The sequence below is a fragment of the Carettochelys insculpta genome, chromosome 11, assembly GCF_033958435.1.
Source record: "Carettochelys insculpta isolate YL-2023 chromosome 11, ASM3395843v1, whole genome shotgun sequence".
NCBI classification, from domain to species: domain Eukaryota; kingdom Metazoa; phylum Chordata; order Testudines; family Carettochelyidae; genus Carettochelys; species Carettochelys insculpta.
The window spans coordinates 23,996,523-24,012,488 of record NC_134147.1 but is presented as its reverse complement, the minus strand read 5'-3'; the positions used below and the strand labels follow the sequence as shown (position 1 = coordinate 24,012,488).

At 43.9% G+C, this 15,966-nt stretch overlaps 1 protein-coding gene across 1 annotated transcript in view; it reads left to right on the top strand.

Annotated features, from left to right (window-relative positions):
* Window positions 1–15,966, top strand: part of ERC2 (ELKS/RAB6-interacting/CAST family member 2) — an 868,752-nt gene that overhangs the window by 348,640 nt on the left and 504,146 nt on the right. The window contains exon 11 of the mRNA XM_075005383.1: window positions 11,822–11,833. Coding sequence (XP_074861484.1) covers window positions 11,822–11,833 — 12 coding nt within the window. The remainder of the gene's footprint in view (window positions 1–11,821; window positions 11,834–15,966) is intronic.

Sequence of the window (15,966 nt, the reverse complement as noted above, 5' to 3'; positions counted from 1 at the left end):
ATATAGTGAAAGGCCTCATTTCAGTTTTTGTTCTCAGGTCCCCCCCATGTGTGTGTTTTTGTGCAAATTAGGTTCCTTTAAGATGGCTCAAAATTTGAGGTGCTTGTAATTCCCAGAATTTTTTGAATTTTTTGTCCCTAGCATCTAAATCTGTGTATGGCTGTGCCACCTAGTGGTGCACCAGAGAAGGAACTGTGACACTGAGATTCCCTTTTGCTCCAAGAGACATAAGTTACTGCAGTTTCTTTACAAATAACAAGCAGTCCTGTAGCACTGTAAAGACTAAGGCCACGTTTACATGGCCCCAGTCTTCAGCCCCACTGCTAGCAGACCTATGCTAAGCAGGTTTCTGGAAATTGCCAATGGCTTTCCATTTGCATACTCACACAGCTAATTAACATAGCTGTGAGAGATCTCGCTGGCTGCAAAGGGTAGTGCCGGCTGTAAACATACTGTGTGGATGTGCCTCTGCTGGTTAAACTCTACTCTGTCACTAGTCCCTTATCCCTGAATTTTTTCAGGCATAAGGGACAGGCAACAGAGGGGGACAGGCAACCACCCTCTGCCAACAGTGAGATCTCGCACAGCTATGCTAATTAGCTGCGTGAGTATGCAAATAGAAAGACATTTATAATTTCCAGAAACCTGATTAGCATAGCTCTGCTAGCTGCGGAGCTGAAGAATGGGGCCATGGAGACATGGCCTAACAAATTTATTAGGTCATGAGCTTTTATGGGTAAGACCTACTTCCACTTACCTACATCTGTTGAAGATTTTACTGCATTGTATAATTCATGAAATGTGTTATGGGACTTGACTATCTGTATTTTTCCCTTCCTTTGTCCTCTGTTCAGTGATATTTCTGAGCATGTGCCAACACTGTCTCTTAGGCTGGGTCTACACTATGAGATAAATTCAAATTTAAGGCAGTTAGCTTGATATTACCAGGTGACTGTCTTCACTGAAAATACCATTAGCTCGATATAGGGAGCACTAATCTCAAGATTACAAAATTGCAGTTACCTGATGGTATAGCATCAAGCTTGAATTGAGAAGTTTGATTTAAGGCTTGTGTGGAAGCACCATGTCCAAAAATCGAATTTATTAGCTTCCACAGGTGTTCCCTGTGTATCCCACAAAGCTGTGTGTGCTGCACCTGGCTCCCAGCTCCTGGCTCCCAGCTATGAGCTGGAGTTGGGAAACTGACCAGACTGCTGCGTTCCTGTGTAGGGGCCAGGCACTGTGCCACCAGGTGGCTTGATCTGCTGTGGGGCCAGGAACCCCATGGTTGCGCAGATCGAGCCACGCAGGGCCGGGCACCCTGCCTCCAGGCTGCTCCAGGAGTGTTTCTGGATGTTTTTTTGGTGGGGGTTGTTTTTAGGAGTTGTTTTTTGGGGGGGTAGTTGGGGTGGGACTGGGGTCGGGGGAGCCTCTGGGGAAGGGGAGTAAACCCTCATATTTAAGAGACTATGGGGAAGAACAGACAACCCTACTAGTCTAGTAAATGAAAGGTTTACTGTACTAGCAGAGCCAGGAAATTGGCCAGGGCTGCTGCGCTGTCAGTTTCCTGGGTCCCCCAAGCTACTGGATCTGGGAAACTGACAGTGCTGCTGCTTCTGGCTCAGAATGCGGGTCTGAGGGAACTGTGGGATAGGTTCCTGCAATGCACTGCTGCTACAGTCAATGTTTGGCGATTTCAGTGTAGAAGCAATATGTCAACTTTGTTGGGAGCCTGTGGGAAGTGAGGATACTCAAAATCTAATTTAGAAGAATGGGCATTATAAAATCAATTTTAATAAACTCAAATTTATTTTGTAGTGTAGACGTAGACTCAGCAACAGATACAGGGACTTGTGTGGGATTTCATAGGAAAGTGAATCCTCTTTCTAGGCATTCATAATCTGCTGAGCTCCATGTGTATTCTTATTCTGACATCTTCCTTCCAGAATGGTATTTTAAAATCGTGCAATATCTAATTTTGTTGACTTGAACTATAAAAGTTGTGCTTCATTATATTATGAGTAATAGTGATTTACCAATATAACACATCTCCATTTCAAAGTTGTTGGGGTGTGTTTATAATTTAGTCCTTTAATCTGAGAGATGAAAACCGCTGACATAACTTTGTGTTTTATAAATTGAAATAGTGGGGCAGTTGCTTAGTAATCTAGAGAACATCAAATGTTTGAAAGAAGAGATTTCTGGTTTAGGATATAGAATCTGGGAAATGTATGTGCTGAATAGCAGACAGGCAGGAATGTTTAGTAAAACTGAAGGAGCTTTTTATGTATATGGTAATTCTTTTTGGCCTGAACTTGATATTTCTGCTTCAGAAATTGCTGAATTTCTGGCCATTTAATGAATATTAGTAACAAATGCCTGGAGGATACACAAGCTACATGTATATTTTCTATTGGTCTGTATGTTAATTACATTAAATATAGATTTATATAAAATAAAAGATTTCATTTTTCCAGTTGGCTATTGATACAACATGATAACTCTAAAAGCTTTTCCCACCATTAATGCTGTTTGGTAACTTACTGCACTGGATGTGCACTGCAGTATTAGACTATACCAGTCAAATATTCATTTTCAAGAGAGTCAAGGGTCAAATATATTGTACAATTAATAGTATAACTAAGTAACAACAATGTATACTATTAATAGCCTCGGATATGGTTTTTCCAGAACAATCTTATGTTATTTAACTTTGTATGAATTCACATCTTGAGTGGTTTGTTAAGCAAATGAGAACTGAGATCTTGTGCTTCCAAAACATGAGAAATGCAGTTATCTTGTTACCCATATTGTGCATGAGGGGCTCAATTGTGGGTGGATAGAGGGGTTAGCAAGTTCCTGGCCTTCCTCAGTAACCAAACAGGACTGGGATGTGTTGTGAGGAGCTTACTAAACATGGAGACTTCTGAGGCAGGGAGTTCTTTAGTTACTGCTCTTTAAAGAATGGCTTTTTGTGTTTGTTCTCCCACTACAGTGTGTAGAGGGTGAAAAACAGCATAGAGAGGCTGTTTCTGCTCATGGATGACTTGGTATTTGAGAAGTGTAAACAGAGTTCTCTGCAAATGCCTGGACTCCATTTGTTTAAACCTTAATAGAAAGGATAGTTGGAAAAGTTGTGGAAGATCTGGCAAGTCATCAAGCGACAGCTGTCAACAATGTGCAGCAGCTAAAGAGGAAGAATATAAGAGATGCTACAAAATGAGATGTTTTGCGATAGCATGCAGATAATCAAGAATAGTGAAAACTATCCAAGAGGGATTGTTATCAGATGACGTCGAGTCTACACTTGTAAGGACTGTGTCCTCAATAGAACAGGCAATATCTTTATACATAAGCATGAAACTAAACAATCAAAAACTTAAATTTAAAATTGTTGCTGGAGCAACAGTCACTGCAGTTCCAAAAATTTATAATCAATCCCAGATGAAGATCTGCAGAGCTCAGATAAGACTCTTCATGAGACTAATAACAATATATTGGATGTTAGTGGGCAGTTCCTTGGAAAATTGGGAAATGATAGAAAGTTCTGGTATAGCCAGGACTAACAACTCTCCTACGACAGTTGCCAGCAATACAAGGATTATACTAGTACAGAAACTGGAATACATCCATGGCAGAAAACAAACTGTCCAAGACACGTATCATACATCTGCCCAGGGCTAGGAATATTGGCAAGAGAGTACAAAGTAAAATCAGTGCCATTGCCAACTCCGGCTGCATCTACACTACAAGATAAATTTGAATTTATTAATATCAATTTTATTTATGTATTAATATCAATTTCTATTAATTGATTAATTATATTAATTAATTCATTAATTAATTTTATTTATTAATATCAATTTTTGAGAGCAGCAAGAAGTCCTGTGCCACCTTATAGACTAACAGATATTTTGGAGCATAAGCTTTTGTGGGCAAATGCCTGCTTTGTTAGATGCATGGGTGTGTGTTTCCAGAGGGGGCTCCCCATCAACTCATGCATCTGACAAATCTGGTCTTTGCCCATGAAAGCTTATGCTCCAAAGTATCTCTTAGTGTATGAGGTGCCACAGGACTTTTTGTTCTTGAAGATACAGACTAACACCTCTCTGATAATGTCAATTTTGTAATTCTGGAATTTATAAGTTTGAATTTGACCATCCTCACCTCCCCACGTGCGCCTCACAAAGTTGACTTATTGGGAAGCATCAACTGTTGCAGTAGTGTATTGTGGAAACCTATCCCATGGTTCCCTCTTCTCCGTAGCACTCGGGGTATGCTTTCCAGTCTTTGAGATCATCTTCCCAAATTGCATTTTCCTCATACGCCTCCTGTGCTAAGCAAACATCAATTTTTCCCATTGGAAGGAAGGAAATGTAGGGCATTCACAGAGATGGCAAAGAAGTTTACAGAAATGTCTTTCTTCTGTAGCTGAATTCTCAACTGGCCATCCACTGAGTGTTCCCACTCCCGTGATTGCATCTGATCCCTGAAAATAATACAGGGGCTGTGAAAAGCTTGAAGAAAGAGAAGATAGGAATGTTTTTGAAAAAAGAGTTGCTGAAAGGAGAGTCTTTGACTTTCCAGTGCACTATAAGGCTTCTGTGCACAGGCTGTGTTCTCAACTGGCCAGCCACTGAGTGTCCTGTCTCCCATGGTTGCATTTGATCCCTGAAAATAATACAGGGGCCCTGATTGTATTCTCAAAGTTAGAAGAAAGAGAATAGAAGAGTCTAGGAAAAATTATTTTTGACTTTCCTCTTCATTGCACAGACATTGCAAACACGGCTGATGGCAGTGAAATCTCATACACTGAACTTATAATGGAAACAAGAATCTCAACTAGCCCTCCTCCCTGTGTTTTTGGAGGGGGGAATCAAAGCTTGAAGACAGATAGGAAATGTTAGGAAAAGGATTTTATAACAGAAATATAAAACCAGCAGGTGTCTGCAATGGACAGCAAGCTCCTGAAAATATTTTTGGTGGGGTTGGGGAAGGTGCTGGGGTCTGCAGCTGCAGAGCTTGTTGAAATATTGAAGTAGCTGAAGTAGTCCCCCTGACTATCTTAGCTGCCATGAGGAGACTCCCCCTGGCAGCTGCAGGCACTACTGGCCCCTTGCTCAAAGTGTGGCGGGGCTCAGTGGTGGGGCAGTTGAAGTAGTCCACCTGACTATCTTAGCGGCCGGGGAGACTTCCCTCCGGCAGCAGCAAGCCCCTGAATACCTTAGTCACTGGGGGAAATTCCCCTGCCCCCAGCAGCTGCAAGCCCCCAAATATCTTAGTTGCCAGGGGAGACTTCTCCCTGGTGGCTCTATGTCCCCAAAATTCTTCCCTGTCCTTGGAGTCCTAAGCATGCACAAGCCAGGACATGGTGCTACCTGGCAGCATGGTAAGCACCGAACGGGAGGTACATCCTTTTATTGGATTGGGGGTTACCCATGTGAGCTGTGGATCCATGCTGCAGGCACAGGGTCTGCAACCAGTTGTCAGCTCTGTGTATCTTGTGTTGTTTAGTGCAACTGTGTCTGGGAGGGGCCCTTTAAGGGAGCGGCTACTTTGGCGTGTAGACGTACCCTCGCAGCGCCTATTTCGATGTGGTGCTGCGCAACGTCGAAGTTGAACATCGACGTTGCCAGCCCTGGAGGACGTGTAGACGTTATTCATCGAAATAGCCTATTTCGATGTTGGCTTCACGTGTAGATGTAGCCGTGATGTGTCAAAGCACGGGAAAGACCCTGACTATGTGGTGCCTGTGAGGGATGGAGGGGGGCTTCACACACAAATGTAAACTTCTGAGAAGAAGTTTCTTGGTGTCTTATGCAAGCATGACCCCCCACCCCCAACAACAGCCTTGTTGCCGTAAGGTGTGGTGGGGCGGCGGCTGGTGCCAGGCAGTGCAGAAGAAAATAACAAGTGTAGAGACGGAACCATGAACTCTCTGCCGGGCTAATAGTCAATAAAGAAAAGACATTTCTCAGGCTCTCATACAAACATGCCCACAGCTGTGAAATTCGTGGTGTTCCTGTTACCTAATTCTGGTGCACCTGGAGTGCAGTGGCCAGAGCAGAGCACTTGAGGGGCATTGTGGGTTACATACAGGACACCTCTAGAGGCTAATAAATTTGATTGTAAGGCATGGTACTTCCACACTGTCCTTTAATCAAACTTTTGAATTTGAGCTTGATGCTACACCCATCAGATAATGGCGATATTAGTGCTCCCTAAATCGAGCTAATGGTATCTGAAGTGAAAATAATCACGTGATAATATCGAGCTAACTTTCTTAAACTTGAATTTATTTTGTAGTATAGATGCAGCCTCCTGTGACTCTCTCAGCCTCATAATGCATCCTTATACTTTTACTAGGAAAAGTTGGAGAATTAAAGGGTATTTCCCAGACAGAAGAATTCACTGACTGGTGTGTGCCAGTGGTGGTTGTTCTAAAGCTCAATGGTGAAATCTTCATTTCTGTGGATGTTACACAACTTAGTAAAAGGATGTACAGAGAAAGACACATGCTTCCTGCAGCTGGCCAGGTATTAGCTGCATTATCAGAGGCCAAGTTCTTCTGAAAGTTAGATACTAGGACAGGTTTCTGTCGTAGCCTCCTTGCTAAAAAGTCTAAATAATTAACTACATTCATCAGCTGGTTTGGATGGTACTGTTTCCTTTGTCTTCCATTTAGCAGATTGTCAGTATCAGAACATTTCAAAGGGAGAGTCTCAGGTTTTCAGGTTTTTCTAGCATTCTCTTCTAGGCAGCTGAGGTGTTGGTACATGACAGTTTTGCAATGACTCCAAGAAGCCAGATTCACTCTGAATGAAAACTATAAATCTGGAAAGGAGCAGATACCTTTGTAGGACACATAATTAGCAAACAGGAAATTTAAGCAGATTCAAATAAACTGAAAACATTAATTGCATTACTCAAACCCCCAAACATTTCTTTTGTAAAAGGCTCCTGGTCACAACAAACCATTGGGAAATGTATTCACTTAACAAACCTTTTAATAGATTGCCATAATGGTCACAATTTGTGGATCTGGGAAAACACACAACAAAATACATTTAATATGCTAAAAGGTCCTCTCCATCTGTTTTGGCACAATACTCTAAGCTTCCCAGTATTAGTGGATTCGTCTTCATGTGGTTTAGGAGCAATATTCGAACAAAAGCAGCTAGAAGGAGATCAGACTTGTTGCATTCATATCAAGGAGCCTCTCAGAAACTGAGAAGTGGTATGCTCAAGTGTAAGAAGGATGCTCTAGCCTGCAGTTGGGGCTATAAACAGCTCAGAGCATATCTTTTCAGCTAGAATTAAACATAAAAATAAACTATGGATGCTTAGCTTCAAGACCGTTGGGTGACCTTCCAGCTAAACTTCAAAGGTTTCAACTACAGGTGATGCAATTTTATTTCAACATTAACCATGTCCTAGGGACAGCTCTCACCACAGTAGACACTTTGTCTAGAACCCCAATAAAGCAGCCACGAAAGGAGAAGATTTTTAGAGAAAGATACTGAAATCTGTATTGATCTTGCTATAGCAACAATTCCATCATCTGCCAGCTGACTTCAGCTAATTACAGAACAACAATTAATTAATTAATTAGAAGGGATTTGGCAGATACTTATTTACTCTGACAAAGGTTGTGGGATCAGGATCAGCTTCCAACAACCATACTGTTACATTGGCAGGAATTAAGGGATTTACTTGGGGCTGATGACCTGCTTCTGAAAGAATGGAACAATGTTATGCCTGTAAGGGTACAGAAAAGGATTCTTTCCATAATCCATTCAGGAAACCAAGGAATAAACAATTACAGAGCATGAACACAACAGTCCTGGGTGATGATTCAGTCTGAGTGGGCTAATTCAGACTTTAGTAGAGCTCTGCAAGGTATGTAACAAGATGGATGGGGGAGGTGGGGCGGGGGAACCCAGTGTCTGGAGCTATTACTCTCTCCAAAACTACCTGACAGAGAATAGCAACATATTTGCTTTTCTGCAAAGGACAGACATAATTGTAGTTGATTACTTTTCCAGATATATTGACATGGCTATGCTTAATGTAGATTTCTTCAGCACAGTACAACCAGAGACTGAAGTGAATATTTGCAAATCACGGAGTTCCTGAAGTCCTCATAACAAGTAATTGGCATCACTTTACCCATAAAACATGCCTGCCATTCACACAGGAATTTGATTTTTAATATTGCACCAGTAATGCACATTTCCTTCAGAGCAATGGCAAGGTGAAGAGAGCAGTGCAGACTTGTAAAAATATACAGTGTGGGTGTGTAAAGCACTCATGGTTTAACAGGGAACATCAATTGTGTCTTATCTATTCCCAGCAAAATGCGTGCTGCATGCCTTCATTCATAGTACCAATTCACTTAGGTCTAAATAGCCCAACTGGAAGGAGTTTTGAAATTCCAAATGTAGAAATTAGGCAGTGGCAAAACTTCAGTGTTTGGCACACAACAAAAGCATTACCTGAACTCAAATTTGGGAACAAAAGTTAGTTTAAATGTTTTCAGACATTGGGAACTGTTCAGAACCAGGCAGACATTCCCAGATGCTACCAAATGCAGACTCCAAAAGGACTTCTCTGGAAGAATCTGGTTCATGTTAAATATTTCCCAAAGTAACAAGGGCAGATCTGGGACCTGTAGGTACTCTCAGGAAATAAGTCCCTCTTCTCCTGCACAAAGTCAACAAAAGTGAGAACACAGCTGGGAAGAATGATCAGACCCCCTCAAAGGCTACATCTTTTTAATATTGGTCAGGCCTATATAAATGGAGTTGGCAAAAGGACACAGTAGTGTAAATAGTTTGGAGGAATTGGAAGTTTGTTTTGAATTGTATGTATATACATTGATCTATTATTTAAATTTTAATTTTACTTTATTTTAAAGAAAGGGAGGTGTTCAGTAGTTATAGAGTTTTTGGTCCTCTACGCATAGCAGCCATTACCATTATATCTTGTATCAGGGAGCTAAATAAATGAGGGAAGTTCCAGTTCACGGAATTCTATAGTTGCGACTTAAAGCATGTCTCTTCATGTTTGTCTTAATACAACTGTGTGTAGCTGAAAAAGCAGCATACTGAGGCTGTCCTTGCTCATTTGTAACTCAGAATTTTGGAATTATAAACAGTTTCCTGCAAAGGTCTGGACTCTCTTTGTTTGAAGTGCCCTGCACACTTCATAGAATGATAAATTCCATCCTATGGAGGAGGGTATTTGAAGAGAAGTCCACAAAGGAAATGGACTAGATTAATAACAAATTTATTTTTTGAGGGAGCTTCTGCTTGGACAGCCCTTTCCATGAATCATTTTAAGCAGCCTATGCAATGGGTGCCCCAAAACAGCCTAATTACTATGCAGAAGAAACCAGTTTAGGAAATGGTAGATCTTTAAGCTCTAAAACAGAGGTTTGGAGGGCCACCCTGAGGGAAGCAGAAACAGATCAAGCACATGTCGATTTTTAAAGATATAAGGAGGTTTAAGCTATGATTTTGTCCAGTTATGTGTGTTGCTTCTGTGAGCTATAATCCCCGAGTAGTTCATCTGGCAGTCTGCGAGTACATATATGAGTCATTCCAGCTTGTAGTTAGATAAAGAGTGAAGTACTATGAGAGGATGAAAGAGTAAATTGCAATGCTGAGCCCTAAAGCCTGGAGTTATGCCAGGGAGAAAAATATAGACTGCTTAACCATTTTATTAAATTGAATCCAGCCACTTAGCAGAACCTTTAGGAATGACAGATTTCTGACAGATTTTATATATATATATATATATATATATATATATAAAAATATATATATTTGTTGAGGCAAAGACACGAGGGAGGTATTTTATTTGATGTGATATCATTATGTTCTTTGTGTTGGACTTCAATTGTATCATGCATATGTGTGCTACTATTGCATGTCTGCCAGCATTTGCATAAAAAATCCTTCGTGGTGACCTAGGCTGGGGCTGGTCCTTAGGTGGCTGTGCACTAGGTAGGGAAGATTAGAATGACAGAATTGTGTCATCTGTGTTCCAGTAACAGTCTTCCTGGGAGAGAAACACCCCAAAGCTATGGATCTACACAATAAGCAGGTGTCCTGTCTTGTTAAGGGCTGGTGGCCAGCCACCTCTGTGCCCATATCAGCCCCAGCTGAGAAGGAGTTAGTAGAGGAGTGTTGCAGAAAAGTTAGCTCTTGTGGCTGATCCTAGAGCAGGGATGAGAGGTTCAAGGAGAGAGGCTTCTGGGCCCCTTCAGCCTGGTTTATTCAAGGCAATAACTATTAATGTGTTAGTTTCTGTGTTTTGTATTTTAAGAATAAAATTGTGCCCTAAAAGAAAGCTTGAATACATTTTTGAGACTGATTTTAATTCTTCCTTTGCTGGGCAAATAGACCAGCAGTCTACCTCCTCTACATTACCAAGCAAGGCTATATGCTCCACATCACCTAGTATATTGTATTCTCCATAGCACAACTGGGTTTTTTGAGGGAGAAATCCTGCGTCATTGGAGTAGCATGCCCCTGTGATCCCCTGCAGCATGTAGAGCAGCACTGCCTCTCACTCCTCTGTAGGTAGTCCATTGTGTCCGACGATGACGTCTTGAGCTTGCACAGGCTCATCGGTTGTAAACAGCCTAATCTGTATTAGCCCATAATTTTCAGTTCTTTTGTGCATGTTGTTAACTACTTCACCCCTGCTATGATCTGAAGAAGTGGGTCTGCCCCACAGAAAGCTCATCACCTAATAAATTATTTTATTAGTCTTTAAAGTGGTACTGGACTGCTTTTTTGTTTTCACACCTGCACGTGTATGTTTGCACATGCTGCCTTAAAAACGCACAGTTGTGAATATTCAGTGTCAAAAACCCTGACTTCTGTGAGAGTTAGACTAAAACGTATTTCACTGGGAACTTTTGCAGTAAATTGAGATGGAAACAAAATTGATGGCTACTGTATAAAAATTGCCAGCATTTAAGCTGTGAATCACTGACACAATTCAGTATGAGAAATACAAAGAACCAGCATGCTGAATTGTTATCCAAAGCTGTATGTGTATGTGTGTGTGTGTATTTTAATTACCACCCCTAAATAAATGCAAGAATGTGCAGCTGTGTCAAATCTAGGTATTATTATAGTTTGACATAAAGCAGGATTTTTTTTTGTCTTGGCTAATTGAAAGGGCACGTTAGATATTTTTGTACAAATAAATTATGAAGCATATGGATATTTTCAGTTAAGTATAAACCTGATTTTTAGAAGCAAAAAAAAATGGAGGCGCAGAAGCATGTGGAAGCAATACGTTTGATCATTGTTAGGTGTGGTACTTAGTGAACTTTTAAAATGAAAATCTTTGAACTTGTAGCCAAATTGTTCAGATGTTTTGTTTTCAGGGATGAAGATGATATGGTGAATGTGGATCATTCCCACTGGTTCAGATAATGGTTTAACAATGATTACTGCATGCTGCCAAACAAATGCCTTAACAATTTTCAACTATTTTATTAATTACAATGTATATATATATACACACAATGATTTCATAAATATATTTCGTTTTTCCATAGTCCATAAGTGACTAGGTAACTTAATTGCTTTGAAGGGTTTTGTTTAGTCCTTGCTTATCAAAGAAATGCAATATGGAAGTTTTAGTTTATGGTCTTTTGAAATAAAGACTGTTGATATATCATCTGCTCACTATACATTGGAAAAAGAAAACTAATATTTATCCTCCCTTTACTCTCTTTTTGCTATCTCCCCTTCTTTCTGTTTGTTCTCCAAACTGCTGCTTTCAATCCTACTCCAACCAGTTTGACTTCCAGGTGAGTACGTTCTGCTCTCTTCTCTTACATCACTCCTTGTAAAGTTAAGCTTGATTTTCTCAATAATATAAATACATTTTAAATAGGTTTCCTCTTACAATTTATATTTCATTGTTTCCATTGCACATTCAGAATTTTTTTCATATGGGAATTTTAGTATTAGAAATTATTGTTAGTGTTAGAAATTATTGAGAGATTACCAGTTGTGTTTCACGATCAATCATCATTATATAAAGCACTAAGAAATAAAAGGATTGGGCTAACACAATGATATAGACTTCCCATACAACAAAAATTGTGACAGTAGGAGACTAGTTATGTTAATATTGGATCTTAAACTGTTTTATTTTAATTAATCACACTGTTTTGGAAAAAATCAAAGAAAAATAGTTCTTCCTCGAGTGTCCCCGTGGGTGCTGCATGATAGGTGTTGGGCTCGCCCCGGTGCCGCAGGTCGGATCTCTCCAGAAGTTTCTGCCGGACCGCGCATGCGCCGGCGCACGCTGCTCCCTTGCGCGCTCCCGGCCGCGTGCGTGATCAGGTCCCCGCCAGTTCCTCTTTAACCTCCATCGGCTGCAGACGGAATCCACTGAGGCTACGGCCAGAGTTAGCGTATTTAATGTTTTTAAAGTGTTTAGAGCTTCTTTTTCAGTCTTTAGCTTAAGTTAGCTTGTTATTGTTTTCAAAAAAAAAAAAAAAGAAAAGAAAAGAGAGTAAAAAGTAAAGTTTTACAGCCTTAGTAGCAAGCGGAGCAGCGGAGGCCCAGGGACGTAAGGCCATTAGGCCTCCTGCCACGGCAGGCTGAGTCCGAGAGGGGAACAGGCACAGAGAAGGTGCTAAGTACCCTATTAACAACTCAAAGACTCACCACAATGTCCTCTTCAGGATTCAAAAAGTGTGAGTCATGCCGTGAAGTGATGCCGGCCTCTGATGGGCACAGAAATGCTCCTCCTGCGCAAAGCTCACAGCCAGAGCAAGGAAGGACAGAGAGATGCGGCTGAAAATGCTGCTCTTGGACAAGGCCCTCCAGCCAGATGCGCCGGAGCGGCCTCAGCAGAAGGGACCCACAGGGGCCCATAAAAGGAAAGCTGCTTCCGTAACCCCATCAGCGCAAAAATGGAGGAAGCTTTCACCAACCTGATCTCTGCCAGCAGCCACAGCGAGCGGGATGGGTGGTGCACATAGCCCCAAGCCGCAGTGACAGCTGAGCGGCAGCGGCGCGGAGACGCACGTGGCAGAGGCTGAGCCTCCGATAATCAAACAGCCGCCCTGCACCGCGGGCAGGGCGGCGGCCAGGCAAGCGCCGGAACCGGCGGCACTGCAGCTAGCGGCACCGACCCCCGGGGAACTGGCGGTGCAGAGCTCGCAGGCATGCAGCCTGCAGGCACCGGGAGAGACCACCCGCGTGGCACCGCAGCGGAGCGTGATGAGTTCAGCGCAGACAGTGGGGCCGAGATCCCCGATGCAGAAAGGGGCGGAGCCAGCCCCACAGGGGAGGGGAAAGGCAGTACAGAAAACCTGGCACCTCAGCCCTTCTCCAGACAGGGCTGCACGGCTACCCGCTCTAAGCCCTCCACTTATGCTGCGGACTCCAACGAAGCGGCAGGGGTCACCTCCAGTATACCCTGAGGCCCCCATCCCCGTTCCTACAGCCAGCATCACCATGGCTCGGACCACCATCGCCCTTGCTGGGCTTTGAACGCCTGGAGTACTGTCACAAATCAGTATCTCCATTATCTCAATCACCCAGACGATCTCGCTCCCCCAGACGCAGGGGGTATGCGCCTCCAGAGTGGTCCAGGTCTCCATCTGCGGAACAGTGCCTGTGTTGCCATGGTCGCCCCTATCATGCAGGACAGAGACACCATAGGCATACTCCCAGGGACAGATCCCCCCAGGCGGTTCAATATCCCCGAGGGAAATCGCGGACGGGGACGGAAACGCAGATATCTCCGGGGGAGTTGATTCTGGAATCCCGAGATTTTCCCTCACAAGTATCTAGCGAGAGGATGTATCACCATCAACAGGACCCAGAGGGGTCCAGAGAGGCTTACCCTAGCGGTTCCTCGCTATCTTCCCCTGATGAGGCCATGGCCCCAGGGGACATCCATCCTCCGGACGATCTCAAACAGTTCCAAGAGCTGTTTAAAAGGGTGGCCTTCACGCAAGGCATCCAAACAGCAGAGGTGCAGGAGAAACACCATAAGCTCCTTAAAAACCTGAGACCTCCGGCCTCTTCCAAAATACCTATGCCGCTGATGAAGCAATCATGGAGTCCGCCACCACAATATGGCAGACCCCTGCGTCCACTCCGCCTATAAACAAGAGAGCGGATAAGAAGTACTTTGTCCCGACGAAGAGCATGGAGTTCCTGTTCAGCCACCCGCAACCAAATTCTCTGGTGGTGGAATCGTCTCAACAGAGGTCGAAAACTTCTCAGTACAAGACAGGGGGAACGGACAAGATGCCAAGAAACTAGAGTTGTTTGGCAGAAAGGTCTACTCCTCCTCTAGCCTACTGTTGAGAATGGCGAATTATGCAGCACATCTAGCAAACCATAATTTCGACAGCTACTCCAGGCTGACTTCCTCATGGACTCGCTTCCAGAGGACACGAAGCCGGTGCTCAAGGCCATCGTACAGGAAGGCTATGCAGCCTCAAGGACAGGAGTTCAGATCGCCCTAGACGTAGCGGATACGGCAGCACGCTCAACAGCTATGGCCGTGGTCATGCGCAGGGAGTCCTGGCTCCAGACATCGGGTATCCCGAGGGATCTGCAGGCGAAGATCGTTGATCTCCCCTTCGACACGCAGAAGCTGTTTGCAGTATCAACCACAGCATCCCCAGTACCACAGGGGCCTCAAGCCAGGGCGACATCAACAGCACCAACAGTACAGAACTCCCAGGCGACGTTCTCAACAGAGCCATGCGTCCTCAGGGCAGGGCCAAAGGCCACAAGTTTGACACACAGATCGAGGGCTGCACTATCACTACCATCGCGCAATGTCATCCGAAGCTACTATTCCACCATCGCCTCCGACCATTCTACGACCAGTGGCAAAAGATCACCACAGACAAATGGTTTACTGGAGATCATAGCCACGGGTTACGCGATTCCCTTCCAGTCGCTCCCACCGCCACAACCTCCACCCAGACCCCACCGAAAGGACGCCTCCCACGAAGCGAGACTCAAGCAGGAGGTAGACCATCTTATGCTTATAGGGGCAGTGGAAAGAGTGCCGGAGCAACTCCGAGGGAAAGGGTTCTACTCAGGATACTTCCTTACAGAGAAAAAGACAGGAGGCTGGAGGCCCATCCTAGATCTTCGAGGCCTCAACCGGTACTTGCACAAGCAACGCTTTCGGATGATCACAGTCGCCTCTATACTTACGGCACTGGATGATGGAGAATGGTTCGCAGCCCTCGACTTACAAGATGCGTATTTCCACATAACTATTCACCCGGCTCACAGGCGTTTTCTCCGGTTTATGGTTGGCAAAGAACATTTTCAGTACAAGGTTCTGCCGTTCGGCCTCTCCTCGGCCCCCAGAGTCTTCACCAAGACCTTGGCAGTAGTGTCAGCCTACCTGCACAGACAGGGGGTGTTTATATTCCCATATCTGGAAAAAAACGACTGCCTACTGAAAGGGGCCTCGAAGGAGGAGGTACTTTGCATGATACGCGTCACAGCAGACACGTTCTCTTCGCTGGGCCTGGTCATCAATCTGCCAAAATCAAAGATAGACCCTGCACAGGACATAGAGTTCATAGGGGCACGTATAAATTCCATCACAGCAAGGGTTTATCTACCAGATGCCCGCTTTTGCGCCATTGGTTGCCTCGTGCAAGTCATCACCTTCAGCCCTACGGTGCCGGTTCTGACATGCTTACAGCTGCTGGGCCACATGGCAGCAGCAACGTTTGTGGTACAGAACGCCCAATTGCATATGCGCAGCATGCAGCACTGGCTGGTGAGCGTCTACAAACCGGCAGCACACACCGTCCACAGGGTGGCGTCGCCCACGACAGAGGTGCGCAGATCCCTGCAATGGTGGGTGAACCCCAAGAACATGCTAACAGGGTTGCCCTTTCACCAACCACAAATATCTGTTTTTCTCACTACCGACGCCTCC